Source organism: Patella vulgata, chromosome 8 (genome assembly GCF_932274485.2).
Source record: "Patella vulgata chromosome 8, xgPatVulg1.2, whole genome shotgun sequence".
NCBI lineage: Eukaryota > Metazoa > Mollusca > Gastropoda > Patellidae > Patella > Patella vulgata.
In genome coordinates this window covers 30,527,602-30,546,217 of record NC_065886.2, presented here as the reverse complement: position 1 = coordinate 30,546,217, position 18,616 = coordinate 30,527,602, and the positions used below count along the sequence as shown (strand labels likewise).

At 35.3% G+C, this 18,616-nt stretch overlaps 1 protein-coding gene across 2 annotated transcripts in view; it reads right to left on the bottom strand.

Moving 5' to 3' along the window:
- Positions 1-18,616, bottom strand: part of LOC126830615 (zinc finger protein GLIS2) — a 28,593-nt gene that overhangs the window by 6,178 nt on the left and 3,799 nt on the right. The window contains exons 2-7 of one of the 2 annotated variants that reach the window (XM_050561020.2): positions 8,990-9,051; positions 3,784-4,001; positions 2,534-2,667; positions 1,666-1,913; positions 515-723; positions 144-262 (exon numbers count right to left, since the gene is read on the bottom strand). In XM_050561020.2, the coding sequence (XP_050416977.1) occupies positions 144-262; positions 515-723; positions 1,666-1,913; positions 2,534-2,639 (682 nt within the window). In that variant the 5' untranslated portion in view covers positions 2,640-2,667; positions 3,784-4,001; positions 8,990-9,051. The remainder of the gene's footprint in view (positions 1-143; positions 263-514; positions 724-1,665; positions 1,914-2,533; positions 2,668-3,783; positions 4,002-8,989; positions 9,052-18,616) is intronic. The other variant, XM_050561021.2, reaches the window with a different exon arrangement.

Here is an 18,616-nt window from a genome sequence, read left to right as displayed (position 1 = left end):
CTTGTCAAACTAACAATACCATCATTGGATTAAATTCACATCACTTCACTCAATGACAGACAGTGCACACGTTAATCGGGTAATCCATTCGGCCACCCATTCGGAAATAGAAAATATAAATTTGAAACTTTCAAATATATTACCAGTATGTGATCTGTTGTGTATTTTTAGATTTTCTAAACGTGAGAAGCATTTTCCACATCGTGTACATTTATGTGGTTTCTCGTTGGTGTGAGTTCTAATGTGTATTAACATCTTATACCTGAAAAAAAGAGACTTAATTTATATCAACAACTTATAACTGGAAAAAAGAGACTTCATTGCATTAACATTTTATAACTGGAAAAAATAGACCTCAATTATATTAACAGCTTATGCCTTGAATCAATCTGCTTATTCAATGAAAAGAACAAAGAAAGATTCTGACGTACGTGTTACAAGGCTAGATAACAATATGTATCGAGTGGGAAAATTATGTCCACACAAATGCAAAAAAACATGAATAATGTCTTACCTAGCATTAAAGCCACGTCCTTGCCTCTGACATCCAGTCCATTTACATTGATAATCGACGTCAGGTCTCTCGACTTTAACATGATGATCATTTACATGGTTGACAAGATCATCCAGTTGTAAAAATCTCTGATCACAGTTCATCCATCGACAATCATAAACATGGACAGATTGAGATAATGGCTGTTTGGATGGTTCTTGTATTTCACACTGTCGGAGAAACAATTTAAATGTCAATTATTATATTTAAACTGGTTTAATAAAATCAATAAATCATTTTACATTTACAACTCATGGTTTTCGTCGAAGCTTTAGTGAGTTCTATTTTGCTATTTGGGGGTTGGGTCGTTGGGTGGCCAAATGGGTGTGCACATGAAATCATAAGGTCTGTCATTTTGTCAAGTGGCGTGGTTTCGATTCCCTGCTTGTTTGTGACAAGAAGTAGGGTAACCTGCCCAACCTTGTAGTTGTCCTCCGATTTCCTCCCACTGCCAAAGACACCTACGGGCAAGCATATTATTGAAATAAAATTGAACCAGAATTTTTTAAATAGATAAAAAATTCAATCAAGTGATACAGAATTCATCTTTCAGTCCTACAAACAGATGTGGTATGAGTAGAGAGGGAAACAGGGTTTAACGTCCACTCGGCACAAACTAAGACATTTTAGGACTAATATATGGTTTACCGGTATATTTATTTCAGGTCTTTAGCAGTGGAACGAAACCGGAGCACCCGGAGAAAACCAAACCAGTTGACTCAATGACAGACCTTATAATCTAAAGCACATGTTTAGATCATTTTAATAGGCACGCTCTATCTCCAAGTCACATACATTCACACCACGGATTCAAACCATAACCACAAGCCAGAGGTGACTGACCAGCTAGAGCGTGAAGTGTAACAAACTAGAGTGTAACAAACTAGACCATGAGGCCATCCCAACCTCTGTATTCCACATCAAGGGATCTTGGGCTATAAAGAAGAATGGGGTTTAATGTTAATGTACCACTGTAAAATTCATAGTTCTTAAGACTTTTAATAAATAAATAACAACTCGAGCCATGAAAATCATCTTTTGTTCAAAGTTAGATTTATTCCCAAAGAAATAAGAAGTGAAACACAAACTCATATTGGTGTGGTTTTACCTACTTTTATAAAACTATTGCTAGGCAACTGAGATGTCTGTATTTGACCTATGATCCCAGGATTGATCACCATTGCATCTTGAGGTAGAGTTGAGGATGTAATCAGACCTGGACGGAGTGAGTTAGGGGAGATAATCAAACTGGACTGTGTACAGGAAGTGCAGTACACAGGAAGTGATGATGTCAGGCATCCTTGTTGAGTACCAACTGGATATAAATATGTCTGATCTATATTTGGAGATAATCCATTCACTAAAAGATAGGCAATAATTCAAAATTACACATTTGGCAGACTTGCTATATCTAAACATTCACATGTATCAGGACAAACAATATAAAATGGTGATCTTGATTACAGAGAGAGAGAAATGGGGTTTAACGTCCACCCAACACAATTAAGTCATTTCGGGACTTTCAAGAGTTACGGGTCTTTAGCAGTGGTAGAAAACCAGAGAAGCTGATGAAAACCCAGTAGGTTGGACAGGCAAGCCTACACTTTGTCATATCGGAGGACATGGAGAAAACGCATGAGGTTGGACAGGTCACCTACCCTACTTCCTGCCACATACAAGCCTGGGATCGAAACCATGCAACTTGACTCAATGGCAGACCTTATGATCTATCTAACATTAAAACATACTTGTATCAACATATAATCTGTGCTCCTACTTTTATCAAAATAATTACAAATAATATTTTCCTACAATTCAAATGTTATTTTTATGGTTGCATGTGCAATGCAATCACTCAACCACCATTAACCCTAGGATATAAGAATTATAAAAATATATAATCTGTGATAGCTGGGACACCTGACGTTATCCAAAATAATTACAAAAGATATGAAAATATTTGTATCAAAATGAGTTTACCTGTAATAATGGAAGATGTATCAATGGATATTGGGCTGGATTCTGTAAACAAAGAGGAGATAACTCCATCCTCATCCTGATGTTTCACCATTTCACTACCTGACATCCTTCCCCATTTAACTTCTAGCACACATCTATAAAACACAAAATAAATGAAATGAAATGGGGTTTAACGTCCTTCTGTTTTGCTCCGACTGGGCTAATGAAGATGAGCATATGCCATAGAGTGTTCTATAAAGGAAACTTTGCTCGGGCAGCGGCGCTATGGCCTACTATTACATCGAATTCCAACTACCAATTGATCTTTTACATGCAAGCGAATATGTACACAGGACCTCAGTCTTTTGTCTCATCTGAACGACTAGACAATTGTCCTTGTCAGGCCCCCCGTTCTGCACCACCAACAAGGTGAAACCACACCAGAAAATTTTGATGAACTTTCTTTGTCAACACCGGGAGTGAACCCGTGACCTCCAGGGTAGCGAGCCAGCGTCTTACTCACTTAGCCACTGTGGTTCCCTGTGAAATTTTGAGCAGACAGCAGAATTCCCACCTGCTCTTTGTCAAATTCTAACTGCCAAGGGATCTTTTACGTGCATGCCAAAATGTACACAGGATCTTGTTTTTTCCACCCATGCAAATGACTAGACACTGTTCCTTTATATGAAGTGAAATTAAAGATACATTATGGGAGATTCAGTAACGAGTTGGCAGTTCTCTTTATAATAGTTAAAAACTAGATAATGTAAAGGCAATTTGGTGAAAATTTCATTCAAATTGATCCACTATGAACCGAGAACTAAGCGACTGAAATTCCCATAACCCTCGGTCATCATTACTAAAGTCAGTACGATAAACAGCATAGTCTCGATTAACCATTTAATCGTTTAATCGAGAAGGAAAGTTATGCAGTAAATCGGCTTACAATCCACTAAAGATCGCAGGCTAGCGCTGCCATCCAGAGTGTATTATGGCCTGGATAGGTTAATTAATGTCTAATTAATAATTTAGATAACATTTTAGGCCTAAAGAAAGACCTGAAATAGGCAGATTTAGCCTTTGCATAATGTATGTTTAACAAACTCTCGATTTCTTGGACTGACGAATCAACAAACTTGCATTTTTTCACTTTATAAAATACAAACATTAACAAAACCTTCTTCACTAACAGACCAACTTGTAAATCACACATTTATTGAAGTATGGAAATATGGCGCCACTCACAGACAATGTTAGAAACAAATGCATACCTTGTACATACAAGTCTCTACAACCAATTTGTCTGTGTTATTATTGAAAAGTCCAGCACAAAGTTTGACAGTCCAGTAGTGTCTTTTCCAGCGGGTTCAACGAATCAGCGTTATTTGTCTTTTGTCAGGTCCAACTAAATGTGTTATTTCCACTTACAGGTCTGCACACCTACCATTGTGTTTTTGTTTCAGTCCAGACAGCGAAATGTTCAGGCACCCTGCAGTCAAAGGATTAAAGAAATCATGAATTAACAATATCTAATTTTCAGAGTTCATTATAATTATATTGTGGGATATCAACTAGTAGTTATTCAGATATCAGATTAATATCAGCTGTAAAATTTGGCAGGGATCTATGCGATAGCTCTACCATACATGTACATACAAGTTAGAGACGAAAAGTTTGCACCAGTTTAAAGTGGAAGTACTAGATGGTACTCATAGACACACTGTAAATATTGCAACTTTAGGCCTTAAAAAAATATATTCTATTTTTCAGGTAATTTGGCATCAGGACCTGTTTTTATTTTTAAAACTAAAAAATAAATACAGTCTCATTAATTACCGCAAGTAGCCTAAATGTTTTACTCAAATTAATCTCCTCAAAAATGCATCAAAGAACTACAGTTGCATGTTTTGGGATAATAAATTTGTAAGTCTTGCACCCAAAATTATCAAGTGTTAGGTATTCAGCAGAATATATTTGTTCTTTAAGAGAACACTGAGTTCCTAATATCTCTGATAACCTATTTATCCTAAAGGTTTATAAAACCCATGATATATCAGTAGATATTATCAATAATACTGTTGAATGTATAAAAATATATAGGTTGACCAATCAACCATGACCATATAAAGACTTGTAATTAGCTGTGAGTACATGTCATATAACACCAGATAGATGAAAAAATGTGGGGCTTGACGTCCCCTCAATACAAACTAGGTCATCTTCCGACAAAAATATGGTACATCATTAAATGTCAAACAATCGATCTGAGTAGTATTTAGTGTGGATTTAAGATTCATTATCTAAGATTTAGATAAAGAGCTGGCCGTTCTTGCTATAATAGTTATAAAAATAGATAATGCAAAATGAATATATTCAAAGATTCATTTAAATTACTTTATTCTGAGCCAAGTTATCACTGTTTGTAGTTTTGACAAAATGTGTGCATTGATTGTTTAATATTATCGTTACCACAGTACTGGTATATTCAAGAGTTAGACATGATCCTCCATTTTTAAATTAAATCATTAAATGGCCGAACCATTCTAAACTAGTTAAAATTAGGAGCATTCTGAAGGCATCGAGAGTTGATTAAGGTTTATACCGATCATCTTTTGACGCTCATAGACTTATTATATCACATTATACATCCATAAATGATCAGCCCAGATGTTATGTTATAATTGTATAATCAACTTTTGTTTAAACTGTGTATGCTGTCCTTGGTGGATGCAATGATGATACAATAAAATCTTATCTTATCTTATCTGTTAATAAATGTCTAACTTATAATTTATAAAACATTTAAGCCAATTAGTTTTTGCATAATGTATCTTTAAGCAGTGAAACTTTAGACCTTGTCCAAAATATTGAAATGACAATCAGCGCAGCGGCTTTAAGGGAGAAAAAAAAAATTGTGGTCTACGCCCATAGCATTACTGTTGTTTGTCCCTCCCGTATGAATGACTGAGACACAAGCAACATAGATTAAAATTGAAGATGTCACGAACTAGATGACCTGGCGTCTGGTACGTTCGGGCATTTTTATGCGCGAACTCTTAGTTTTTTTTTACTGGCATGCGCGCAGGTACTATTTCTTTTTCTTTTAACAAGTACCCAAATCGGGGATTTCGTGCAGAGGTAGTTCGGAGGTAAACAGTCTGTGAAGTACAACACTTGCCACTGTACCTGTGTATCGCTAATTATAAACCGAATGTGTGAAGACAGTTCATACATATCACTCAAAAATATTTCAGTACAAACTCAGTTGATTCACGCTCGATTTGCTACTAAACAAACCCATCGGTTTATTTTCTCGACAGTGTGACCCGAAGTGACCGCGGATTTATTGACCTTGTATGAACTTATCCATAGCTATATCCTTACACCGAGAGAAATTATCTAGTCTCGGTGAAAAGAACCATGGTCATCTGGTAGAAAATTACTTTTGTATTTTTTGGAACGGAAAACAGTGTTTTTAGAAGCAAACTAACCTGCCGCACATGAGGAAGTCATTATACTAATAATAAAAGGCGAGACCTCTTTTTGCGGCGCAGGCTTATCACTGAGTAGTAAACCGTCCACAAACAATAAATAATATAGGAAGCCTAGTGACGAGTGTAGTAAGTAGGCTATAGACTATAGGTTTGAGTCGAGATTACTCGCTTTCAGTTTACTCTGTTTTTGCGATAACCAATTATGTGAGAAATACCATACTGACATTCGGTTTTTAAAAGTTGTACGCGAACTAAATGCGTTTGTTAGATACTGACAGAGCAGCCCCGAGTCGAACAATCGTCGCCCGAGCTGTCTTCGTCAGCTATTTTCACAATATCGTGCAATAGGTGTATTAATGTGATTTTTAGGTTTAACCCCGCAAACAATGCCAAAATAGTGTTTTCACTGCTTACAGAAAACTGAAATTTAAAAAAAAAATTTTTTATGAAGGTGACCCTCCCACACACTCCCTATCGAGCTGCCGCTCGGTCTGCGCAGCCTCATGCCTGGCACATACTGTCAACATTGTATATTTTTCTGTTTCCGCCCTTCCCCCCCACAATATATATTTCACGGCTACGTTGCGACGGTACCAGCATACCCAGTTGTTGACACCCATTACATCACTCCTGTCTAACAAATCATAAAGCTGTGGTGTTACGGTGGCGGCATAGTATTTCACCGTAACACCACAGCCACTCTAACCATTCATAATACATCTAACTATCCCTTTACAGCACTTCACTCCCTACACATTTCCCCTTGTCCTACTTTCCCAAACGTCAACAACACATCTCATACATCCAGTTCGCTGATTAACCCTTGTACCACGTCTACTGGATACATAGTAACATTACCCTCATATCAGTTTATGTTACACTGTTCTATAACTATATAGGGGGTCATCTCACACGTCAATGATTAATAAGTGTACGCACAGAGATTAACTTCACAGCAATAGGTTGACTGATAATCACACGTAGGGTCGGGGGGGGGGGGTGCGTTTTATGATTTGATGATACACAAACCAATAACCGATCATCAATAACTTGGGAAGGGGGGGGCAATAATATTAAAGATGCAGTATGTAAGAGCTAAATCTTCCTCTTGTAGATCTCTTTTCTGGCTTCAAATCTTACATGTATATATATTATCATATCATTATTTAGACAGTAAGGTACATCTATATGGAATTGGCGAGCTTTCCCCCTTGTCAGTGGTACCCAGGGCCTATCAAGGTCAGTGTCTAAATGTTCGGATGGGACAAAAAAATGATGTTGTTTGTAGACTACATATCATCAGATGGCCAAGATTTAAACGAATTTGAACAACCACTAGATATCAGAATTCTACAATAAAATGGATAATCGAGACTAAGTACCGTTGCTACGACAATAAATGATCTGCGCTGCATCTTCGAACAGTCATCGCTTTGCCCAGAATAAAGTAATTTGACTGAAATTTTCAATATATTCATTTTTCTTTATCTATTTTTGAACTATTATATCCAGAACAGTCAGCTCTTTATCTAAATCTTACATCTCCAAACAACCAGACATGATGTCATGAGCAAGCTGAATCAATCCTGAGCCATTCTGCTCAGGAATCTCTTTTAACTGGAAAGCTCAATTCTGCCTTCTTTATTCAGTATAAATATTATGATATTTAAATAAAATCATACAATTCCTACAGAATGCTGTTAAATATTTAATGTTAATATTTAATGTCCGCAGGTTTGTCTCATCGGTTCTGTTTTGTGTGTAGTGCAGTTCTCCTGCACTTATTATTTAAATCTGTTTTGTACAACTGTTGAAAGGGGATTTTAAACCTGTATTATATACTGCACTAGGAAACACGTCTAATCCATTTAATTCTAAATTAAAGTTCATTCACAGACTGATATCAACTGATATAAATTAAACTTTTTTCACATTCTTTTCATTTATAAATGTAATGTTATTAAATAATTGTAAAAATGTGTTGACCCATACTGTGAGTAAAAACACCTCGCCCCTATCTAACATCTTTTTATATTAGCTTCATTTAAAATTTAATCACAAACTGTGCATTGAATTACACATTTAACATACAAGGCTTAAAGTTAAAGAGATATCTCATTGAAAAACATTTTGAGAGAGAGAGAGAGATGGCTAACTTCATATGTAAAGTATATACATGAATTTGTGGATCGACACTAACCCATGTTTTACTCAATGAAATATCTCTTTAAACCCTGACAGATTTTTATCTTCTTTAAATATTCTGTCTACGGAATATATACATTCTAAATAAATCATGTCTCATTTTAGGTTTTTGGAATTAAAACTCAATGATTATTATGACTACAAATTTCAAGTTAATAAGAAATTAGATCTGCACGGAAGTGAACTATGAAATTGGGTGGTCTGAACATTTTACCAGACTCTGTCTAGAACCATCCTGTGGTTTCCAGCGAGCTTCTAGAACTATTCTGTGGTTTCCAGCGAGCTTCATCAAGTTATTTATAAATGGTTTGGTCACAAAAGAACTGTCCACCAAAAGAGAGCAGAGGATTCTTTCAAATGGCAATATGAACTGGTTTTTTGTCGCAACCTAAAGACTAGGCAGAGAGAGAGTGTGAGAGAGATGGTTTAATGTCAACTCAACAAAATCTAGGTTATTTAGGTACTACAACACGGTTCAATTTTATTTCAATACATGTACTTCGCTTGCACATTAATATTGGGATCTTTAGATGTGGGATGGCCCAGAGAAAACCCTCAAGTTTGGACGCTAGTCCTTGCCATGTACTGGGAAGATCATTCAGACACCCAATCCCCCCCCCAAACACACACACACACACACACAATCGAACACTGTGGGCCCCATTACATAGGAAGTGAATATAATTATATTTTCGATCAATAATGAATGTAGTTGAAGAGAAATTATGATTTGTAATCTATGTGGTACAGACAGTGTTATATTTTTTTTATAACTTACCTGTAAGCATGAAGTACATGTACCTATTACACCTGTCTTAGGCTCATCCATTTATAGATAAACTGAAAGAAAAAAAAACAGTCATAGGTTTAACTGAAAATACTGATTATTTATAAACTATAATAGAAAGGACAGGAGGACCACACTACACACAAAACAAAACCGACAATACAAACCGGTGAACAAGACAAACTACACAGACATTGAAAGTACTGGATTAAAACTACTAACTGCTTCCAATTAAGTCATGGAAGTAAATGTACGTATATATATATATATATATTATATATAGCACCTATTAGTAAGTGCAGCAGAACAGCACTACACACAAAACAAAACTGATAAGACAAACCACGGACAAGACAAACTACACAGACTTTACAAGAAACAACCAACAAACATCAAATCAAGTGAATGGATCCAGGGGGATGGGGGTAGGGTGGTGAGGGAATATAACTACATGTACATGTATCTTATATTAACTTTGGAGATACTGCAACCAGAAGGAAATGAAATAAAATGGGTTACAAAGTCCTACTGTTCTGCTCCGAATTGGCCTAATGAAGACGGGCATACCCCATACAGTGTGTTATGAGGGAAATTTTGCCCAGACAGCGGCACTACGGCCTACTCTTATATCGAATTCCAACTGTCAAGGGATCTTTTACGAGCACACCAACGTGTACACAGGATCGCGGTTTTTGTCCCATCCGAATGACTAGACAGCTGTCCTTGTCAGACCCTCCTTCCTGCATCACTTACAAGGGGTGAACCACGCCGGAAAATCTGGATGAACTTTCTCGGCCAATGCAGGGATCGAACACCCAACCTCCAGGCAACCAGAAGGAGGTCCCTGGTCCGATGATGAAAGGGACAGACTGGCTTCCCCTTGTCAGTGCTACAGGATAAATAGTTGGCAAGAATGTAGTAATTCGGAATGGAGAAACAAACAAGGTCCAAAATAAAGCAGTGAGAGAGAGAGAAACGAGGTTTAACGTCGACTCGAAACAAACCAGGTTATTCCGGGACTAACATATGGTTCAACTTATGGTTGGAGGACCTGAAGAAAGATAGGTTGCCAGGCAACTAACATACGCCCACAGCAGCTAAGTCATCCGGACAGTCAACAAGTGCTGTCGCATATTTTTTTCTTTTGTCAGTAATGAGAACATTTACAACACATGAAAATCTGATTACGAGTAATAACCCATGAAGTAATTATCAGAAAACATTAGAATTTGTTTCGACTGTTTGTCTCATGACCTTAAACAATTTATATTAACTTTAGCCTCTAGAGTAAATGAATGAATGAAATGGAGTTTTAGCCTCTAGAGTGCCCACAAGATTTTTCAAAGTGATCAAGGTCCTTAACTCAGGTAGTAGTTATCAGAAAGCGATGAAAATGAATAGGATTCTTTGTCTCATGATCTTAAACACTGTGTATAAGTTTAAAGTCAATCAGATATTAACTTTACCCACAAGAGCTTTAACAAGATTTTTCAAAGAGGTCAGTAATTATCAAAAATAGTTGAAAATCAAAAGGCTTCTTCGTCTCATGACCTTAAACAGTATGTATAAATTTAAGTCAATAATCGGATATTAACTTTAGCCTCTAGAGTGCCCACAAAATATTTCAAGGCGATCTGAAAATTGTTGAAAATCAATAGACTTCTGCGTCACATGACCTAAAACACTGTGCATAAATTTAAAGTCAATGGGATATTAACTTTAGCTCCTAGAGTGTCAACAAGGTATTTCAACAAGATCAAGGGCCAAAACTCTGGCAGTAAGTATCGGAAATCGTTGCAAATCAATAGGCTTCTTCGTCTTATGACCTTAAACACTGTGTATAAATTTAAAGTCAATCGGATATTAACTTTAGCCTCTAGAGCGAGCAATTGTGGATGCTGGACGGACCAACAGACAATATACTACATTTCAATGTGGGCGTATAAAAACCATGAGGTTGGACAGGCGCCCCTTCTCCTTGTCACAAACAAGCAGGGAATCTAAAACATGGCCCTGACACAATGACAGACCTTATGATGCAATGAACATGTGTCAACAACCCCCCCCCCCCCCAGTTGGACATTAAAGAGAACCTAAAAGTAGTCCATAGCGCATATGCCAGTTTTAATTTGCTTGATTGATGCAAAAAAAGAAATATGACATTAAAATTTATTTAATTTTTTGTTTATATTGACTTCCAACATAATAATATGTAATATGAATGTAATATGTAATAACTGATTTCAAAAAGTCAATATATTCACAGATTTTAATGAATGATAATATTTCATTTCTGAAAATATTTCATTCTTGAATAATACTTCTGAGAATAGAGGGGGTGCCAAGGAACTGTGTCTAATGGTTTGCAAGGGAAGAAAAAACACTGCATGACAGAAAAGTAGGATGTTAAAACTCCATTTCATTTCAATACTCAGAAGTACATGATAATGAGTAGGCCCGCTTTCTGAACTATTTGGCAAGCAAGTTATTGAAATAAACAATACATTTGTCCCAGATTGACCTAGTTGATATTGAATAGATATAAAACCTTATATATTTCATGAAGTCATTGTGTACATTGAATAAAACAAACACATTTATACCAATAAACAGATAAAGGATACCTTTGTGTGGGGTACAAATCTTGATTAATTAAACTCTATCATATTCTTCGAGTCAATATACTTAGCCATGTCATTTTAACTTATCACGATTGTATTCAGAATTTATACAGGTTATATTTATAGATTCAAATCTGTGTACTCTTACAGGCCCAAAATATCAAATATATCTAAAGATGCATTATGTAAGACTTCGATAAAGAGCGGGTCCATCTTGCTATAATAATTCGAAAATAGATAATGAATATTGAAAATTTTATTCAAATTACTTTATTGTTGGCAAAGTTATGGCTCTTTGAAGATCACTTATTATCGTAGCAACAGTACTTGAGAACCAAAACTATATCTTGATTATCCACGTTATTGTTAAATTTTAAAAGCTTGTGGGTGTTCTAATCCATTTGAATCCCAGCCATCCAATAGTCTACAGATGTTTTTACGAGAAAACAAATCGGTTTCAATTACCGATCTCATTTTGTACATGAAGTAGATCTCGAGTTGGTATTCGAATCGGTTCTCGTAAACGCAACAAGTTGCCGTGAAAGATGGCTGAAGACTGAAAAATTGAGGAAAAATGTTAAAAAATTCATTTTTCTTTATTCTATTCTTGAAGACACTGCCCAAAAATAAAAACGAGAAGTTGCACCAGTTGACTATTCCCAAATGCCCCGTATTTGTATCAGGAATGTCCATGATATTCATATTTTAACGTGAAATTCAAAAGAAAATGAACTAACTTCGGGCACTTCGTGTCGCTTGTGGGGAACACCATCTTGGAAATTGAATCGTCAGTCCAGCAGGCGAGCAAGTTGGTAGATTTGCATAATCAATTTGGCAAATCGTTGTGGTAAATTCAACAATTAGGTGAAACTGATTGGGCTATTATTTGCCGTAAATGTGTTTGAAAATGATTTGCAAATCGATTAGCCATAATCGGTTTATCATAAAAACGCCTTATAAGAAGATGGATTATAGGCTTGGCATGTAAATAAATGTCTAAATAATAATTTATATAACATTTGAAGCCAAAAATAAAGACCGTAAGTAGACAGATTTAGCTCTTACACAATGTATCTTGAACAGCATGTTACATGTAATTTTCAGGGTTAGCACTGGCAAGATTGTCCATACCTTCACCTTATGAAACTGTAAATAATGAATGAAATGATTTGGTTTGTTCTTGAGGAGAGAGTAAAACATCCTCTTGTTAGACTGGGAAGTTAATCTCAAAAGTGGAGTGAGCCCAAACAAATTGCAAAAGAAACCAATCCAGTTGGGTTCAATCATACATACATTTGACAACATCATACGTACTGAAAGGACAACATTGGTGTCAGTCCTTATCAAATATGTGATAGAACTGGTTAAACACGTTCCAGATTCCTTCCACTGCTAAAGACCCCTATGCGCAACAAATAATTTAAATAAAATTGAACCATGTTTTAGTCCCGAAATGACCTAGTTTGTGTCAAGTGGAGTTAAACCCATATCTCTCTCTCCCTCTCTCTCTCTCTCAGCCCCACATACCAACTTTTGGTCTTCAAAGAATTATTAGTGAGCTGAAATTCGACCGTGTGTTATAATTCATGTTTTCCTTTTGCGTTCGTCACTTCCCTTTCTTGAAAGCTTCATAACGCATCTATCATAACAATGATCTCAGTGTTCAAATTATATTTGGAACATGTTTAACCAATTCTATCACATATGTGATAATGTCTGACACCAACACTGTCCTTTAACATAATTCAATATGGCAGTCTCCAGGAAGCTTCTGAGAGCGAGATCTCTTAACCAGTGAGTTTCAGTGTTTGAATAATAAATAGCTGGGGTTTTTTAAATCTTACAATACACAGTGGTTATAGAGGAAAAATGTTCTAAAAATAACAAATTTGACCAACATAATAATAAAAAAATGTATTTTGCACAAGGTGCCGTTCATTTTTTCAAAATGGCTGCAAATTTTGGTAATAAAATGGCATGGTCCCAGTATATAACAAGTCACTATTTAACATATTTCTGAATTTAAAAATGAATTTTGAAATTCTAACTTGTCAGAAATTCAAAATGGCAGTTAAAAATAGCAGATTTTAAATTAATCGTTATCTTTCCCTGTTGGATATGACTTGCAACATGTCTTTAACTTGGTTTTCAGTGTCATTTACCGGTAGTGTAATTCTGATTTCAATAAATAATTTAAAAATCCAAAATGGAAACCAAAATGAAGTCCAAAATGGCGGATTTTAATTAAATGTCATTTTTTTCGATCGGATATGGCTTGTAAAATGTTTTTTATATTAGGTTTTTGAGGTTACCGAGTTCAATTCTGACTCCCAAAACTAACTTTGAATAGCCCACAATTTAAAATTGCAATCAAAATAGAATGCATAATGGTGACTCTTTCCATGTGGATATTGTTTTTAAAATATATCTATCTAATAAGATTTTCAGGGTTACTGAATTCTATTCTGGGTCTAAGAAATCCAAACCTCTGTTTAGCGTTCTTTTCTTAGTGCAATTTTCTTCATTTGGTGTGTTTTTGCACCATCTTTAGTGCAATTTTCTTCATTTGGCGTGTCTTTGCACCATCTTTAGCGAGGTAAAAGTGGTTTCGATATATCAAGTATTTAAGAATTTGTGCCCTAATATTAGTTCAGAAATGGTTGCGTCTGGCTGGAGAGCACCCCCCCCCCCCCACACACACACACACCCCATGGGGAACCCCTCACAGAGCAAGGATCGTGGGCCATTCGTCTGTTCCTGGTATCAATTAGATCAATAGTAATGCAAAGTTAAATATGGCCTACCACCCATAGCACTTAAAACTAAAAATAAATCGTTTATTGGAATTTTCGATGAAATGGTATTGTTGGTTCCACATTGGAATTATCTGAGAAAGGGGTTATTCTCTTGTGGCTCATGGTGGGTTCAAATAAACCTATGCTGAAATTTGGAGAACAATACATTTGATGTCAGTGAACCCAATTGTTTCCAGGGAACACTATTTCACACAAAATCTTATTTTCTATCCAGGTAGCCCTTCCATAAAGTATCTGCATAATAAGTTTATGAAAATTTAAATATGATCTACCACCTGTAGCAGTTTCTCCTCAAACTGAAAATAAATTTTTTACTGCAACGTTTGAATAAATAAACTTTTTCAAAGCTTTAAACTACACGACAAATATACAAATTGTTAATTTATATGATAATTTAAGGTCTACCATGTAATACGGAAATCTGTAATATGTTTATCTCCATATCTTTCTTCCTGTACTAACAATCATTTTTTTTTTTGTATAAAACAGAAACATTTCTTTTGTAGCTGTAAAATAATATACGAATTATTAGTTTATATGGCGTATTGTTACTGATAAATAATGTTATCAAGTAATGCAGAAATTTGCAATATGTTTTAATATTCTGTTTCCCCTCCCTTTTTTGGATGGACTGAAAAGGAATATGGTAGTTTCAGTTGTCCCCAAACTAGTTCATGTTTTTGCATAGTTTGGGGTCCCTTTTATGCATGATTTTATGTTGTTTTTCATGTGTTATAATAGTGCAGGTTAAATATGTGCATAAGCCAGAAACATCAGAAAATACTGCAGAAATCTGCAATACGTTTTAATATTCTATGTTTCCCCTCCCTTTTCGGAATGGACTGAAAGGGAGTATGGAAGTTTCAGTTGTCTACAAACTAGTTAATGTTCTTGCATGGTTTGGGATCCCCTTTTATTCATGAATTTACATTGTTTTTGATGTTGTGCAGGTTAAATATGTGCATAAGCCCAAAACAAAATACTATAGAAAGCACCATTTAAAGTCAGTTCTCTCCTCTCCGGCTGCAGCACGAAATTTCTTTTGAAAAACTGACTGTCAATGATGTTTTCTAAGTATGTCCTAATGTTTCTATGTTATGAAAATTGTATGCGTGACAATCTCCTGAAACTATTTTTTGAACCCAATATTAAATTCAGTAAGCCTGAAAACCTTTTTTTACAAGCAACATCCACAAGAACAAAAATCACCATTTTGGATTCTATTTTGATTGTCGTTTTCATACGGCCCAGATGAATTCCTGTTTAATTGATAGAACTAATAATTTAAGTAGAAAATTTCATTACAAAATTTGATAGAATCAACAATCTAAATATCTCCAATCAGACATAACAATATTGTTGTCAACTAAAATACTTGTGGTAACATGGCCGCGGGAGTACTGTATATCACAGTATTTTAACAACATTATTCTCTAATAGTGTAATATATTGGTAATATAGATTCTGATATATCTAGCCAAAGTATGAAACAACTTCTATAAACGACAGATCATTAATAAAGGTATTTCTTTTGAGTTTTGATTTTAGTGATGTAATTTGATTGTAATAAAAACAAGTCTTTACAGTAAAATAATATAAATACACATGAATAAAAATATCATCTGGCATACTGGGGCTATGAAAATAAACACTCACTGATTAATACATATCCAGATCTATATATGTACTATTTATATCTTAATATTCAGATCTATATCTACTATTCATATTTCAATATCCAGATCTATATATGACACAGGCCATGATAAGGTGTAGACCTAACACATGGTTTTGGATAAATTGATTTTTTCGAAACTGGGACAAATCAAGTGTAATTTTTTATATGGTTATACACAAAATATATTAAAGAGACAATAAACACTATTTCATGATCAAAAAAGTACAAATAAAGTTTTTATTGTGTGACAAAGAAATAAAATAAAAATACTCTCTTTTGGGGTTTTAAATTTGTCCCCCTTGGTGGTGTTGAAAAAGGTAAGTATTTTGATACTGAAGACATGGATTGAAATCTGTAAGTTTTATTATAAAGTGAAGGCAAGGGATGTTTCTATCCACCAGAAGTATCAAATTGCAACAATCTTAGTATTTTTCAACAAAAAATATTGTTTTAATTAAAGGTGTGTGACGGACATTACATATTCCGTCCAAAAAACCTGATTTTTTATTGCATTGAAAGTGTGGCTAACCACCTGTATATTTTTATAGTTACATGTATGTTTATGTTACAAATGAAGAGGCATACATTGTACTTGAGTGATATAACTTAAGTATTTCTATTGGTCGCATTTTTGATTGTCTACTGAAGATTACATCAAAGAATTATGTCCGTTACTTGCCTTTAAGATGATTGATATTTCGAGTCCCGTTTTAAATCCATGGCTCTTCCGTGGTTATTAGCTCCGTTGTTCTACACACTGTTTGTATACCTCATGATTTTGCGGGTAAATTCTGGGCAAAATCTGTTTGTTACGGTCAGCTCAGATTTCGTCAAGGTCGCTGAGATGCAATTTTATATGGTTAGGGCATGTGATTGTTGGCGAGACTGTAGGTTATGGTAAGCATTGGGGCTAGGTCCAGGGTTCGTATTAGCGCTAGCCCTGTTTACATCTCGTGACCTGTGACCAAACTTGAAGTTGGCCTTATCAAATAGATCTAACCGGTTAATTTAGATAATGTCGAACATACATGTAATTACATTTACACAAAGAAGCTAAAATATCCCGATTTGAATCGAGTTTCAAAATTAAAAGTCCGAGTACGTATGGAATTTAAACGCCCAAATATAGAGAAATGGTGAATTTACCTTGTCTCAAAATATCAGCTCAAAATATTAAGTCGTTTGGACATGAAAGTCAAAAATACTTATCTGGACACGTAACCCTTTTAAATTTTGGGTCAATTTTTTCGTTGGGCGACCTGATTATCGATTCCCGTTTATTTTGAGGTCTATACAGTGAATGGCCCGTGTGCTGTACTTCATAACGAAGGGTAAATTTCACCTACACATTATTGTTATAAAATAAAAGTCTGGTTTTATCCAGCCACCGTATAATAAAGTTTTGACATCAGTCTCTATTTCCAGATGACGACTGGCGGGTTTAAGTTGTTTGAAAACATATTACAATTATTGAGATAGTTGCTCGGCTCTTAGGTAGAGAATTTTAAGAGATTTTAACACAAAATTAGGCAGTTTTATTCTCCAAAATATTATCAGGATTGGCCCTTTAAATTGCATTAAATTACATAGATTGACTTCTTTTAAAACATCCTTAAAAGTAAGAATGTAAGAGAACGTTAAACACCGACAATGTACTCAGATATAGAGAGAGAGAAATGGGGTTTAACGTCCACACGACACAAACTAGGACATTTCAGGACTAACATATGGTTCAATTTTATTTCCATAATTTGCTTGCGCGTAGGGGTCTTTAGCAGTGGGAGGAAACCGAAGCACCCGCAGAAAACCCACGAGGTTGGACAGGCGACCCTACTCCTTGTCACATACAAACAGGGAATTTAAACCATGCCAGTTGACTCAATGACAGACTTTATGATACAGCGCGCACATGCTAACCATTCAGCCATCCAACCCCGCCCCCACTGTAACCAGATGCACCTCACCCTGTTAATTGGCTCAATAGTAACGTCCGTTACAAATGGTCACGTCCGTTACAAATGCGTCACGTCCATTACACAGTAGGGAGTAATGTCCGTTACAATATTTACAATATATTGATCAAATATTGCAACATATTGGCTGAGAATAACAATGAAATCATGCCCGAAGTTTTACACTTTAACCTGGATTGTGTCCTAATACTATTTATAGGACTATGATCCTTAATAAATAACATGTATATTACATTTTTATGCTATTTATGGCTCTCACTGTTACTATAGATAGATCCATATGTACTATAATACCTATTGAATAACCATAATAAAACTGAGTAAAATATGTCTTCATAAGCTTGGTTGGTGTAGTAAAATAGAATGTTAAAGCCCACCATTTCATTCCATGCCATTGAAGCTGCTAACACAGTTCACATAAAAACATCTGTACATGTTATTGGCTATTTGATCAATTTTCATTTGTGGAATTAAGAACTAAGAAGAGGCGTTTTTATTTTCGGTGAGCTTTTGTGGCTCACCAACCATTA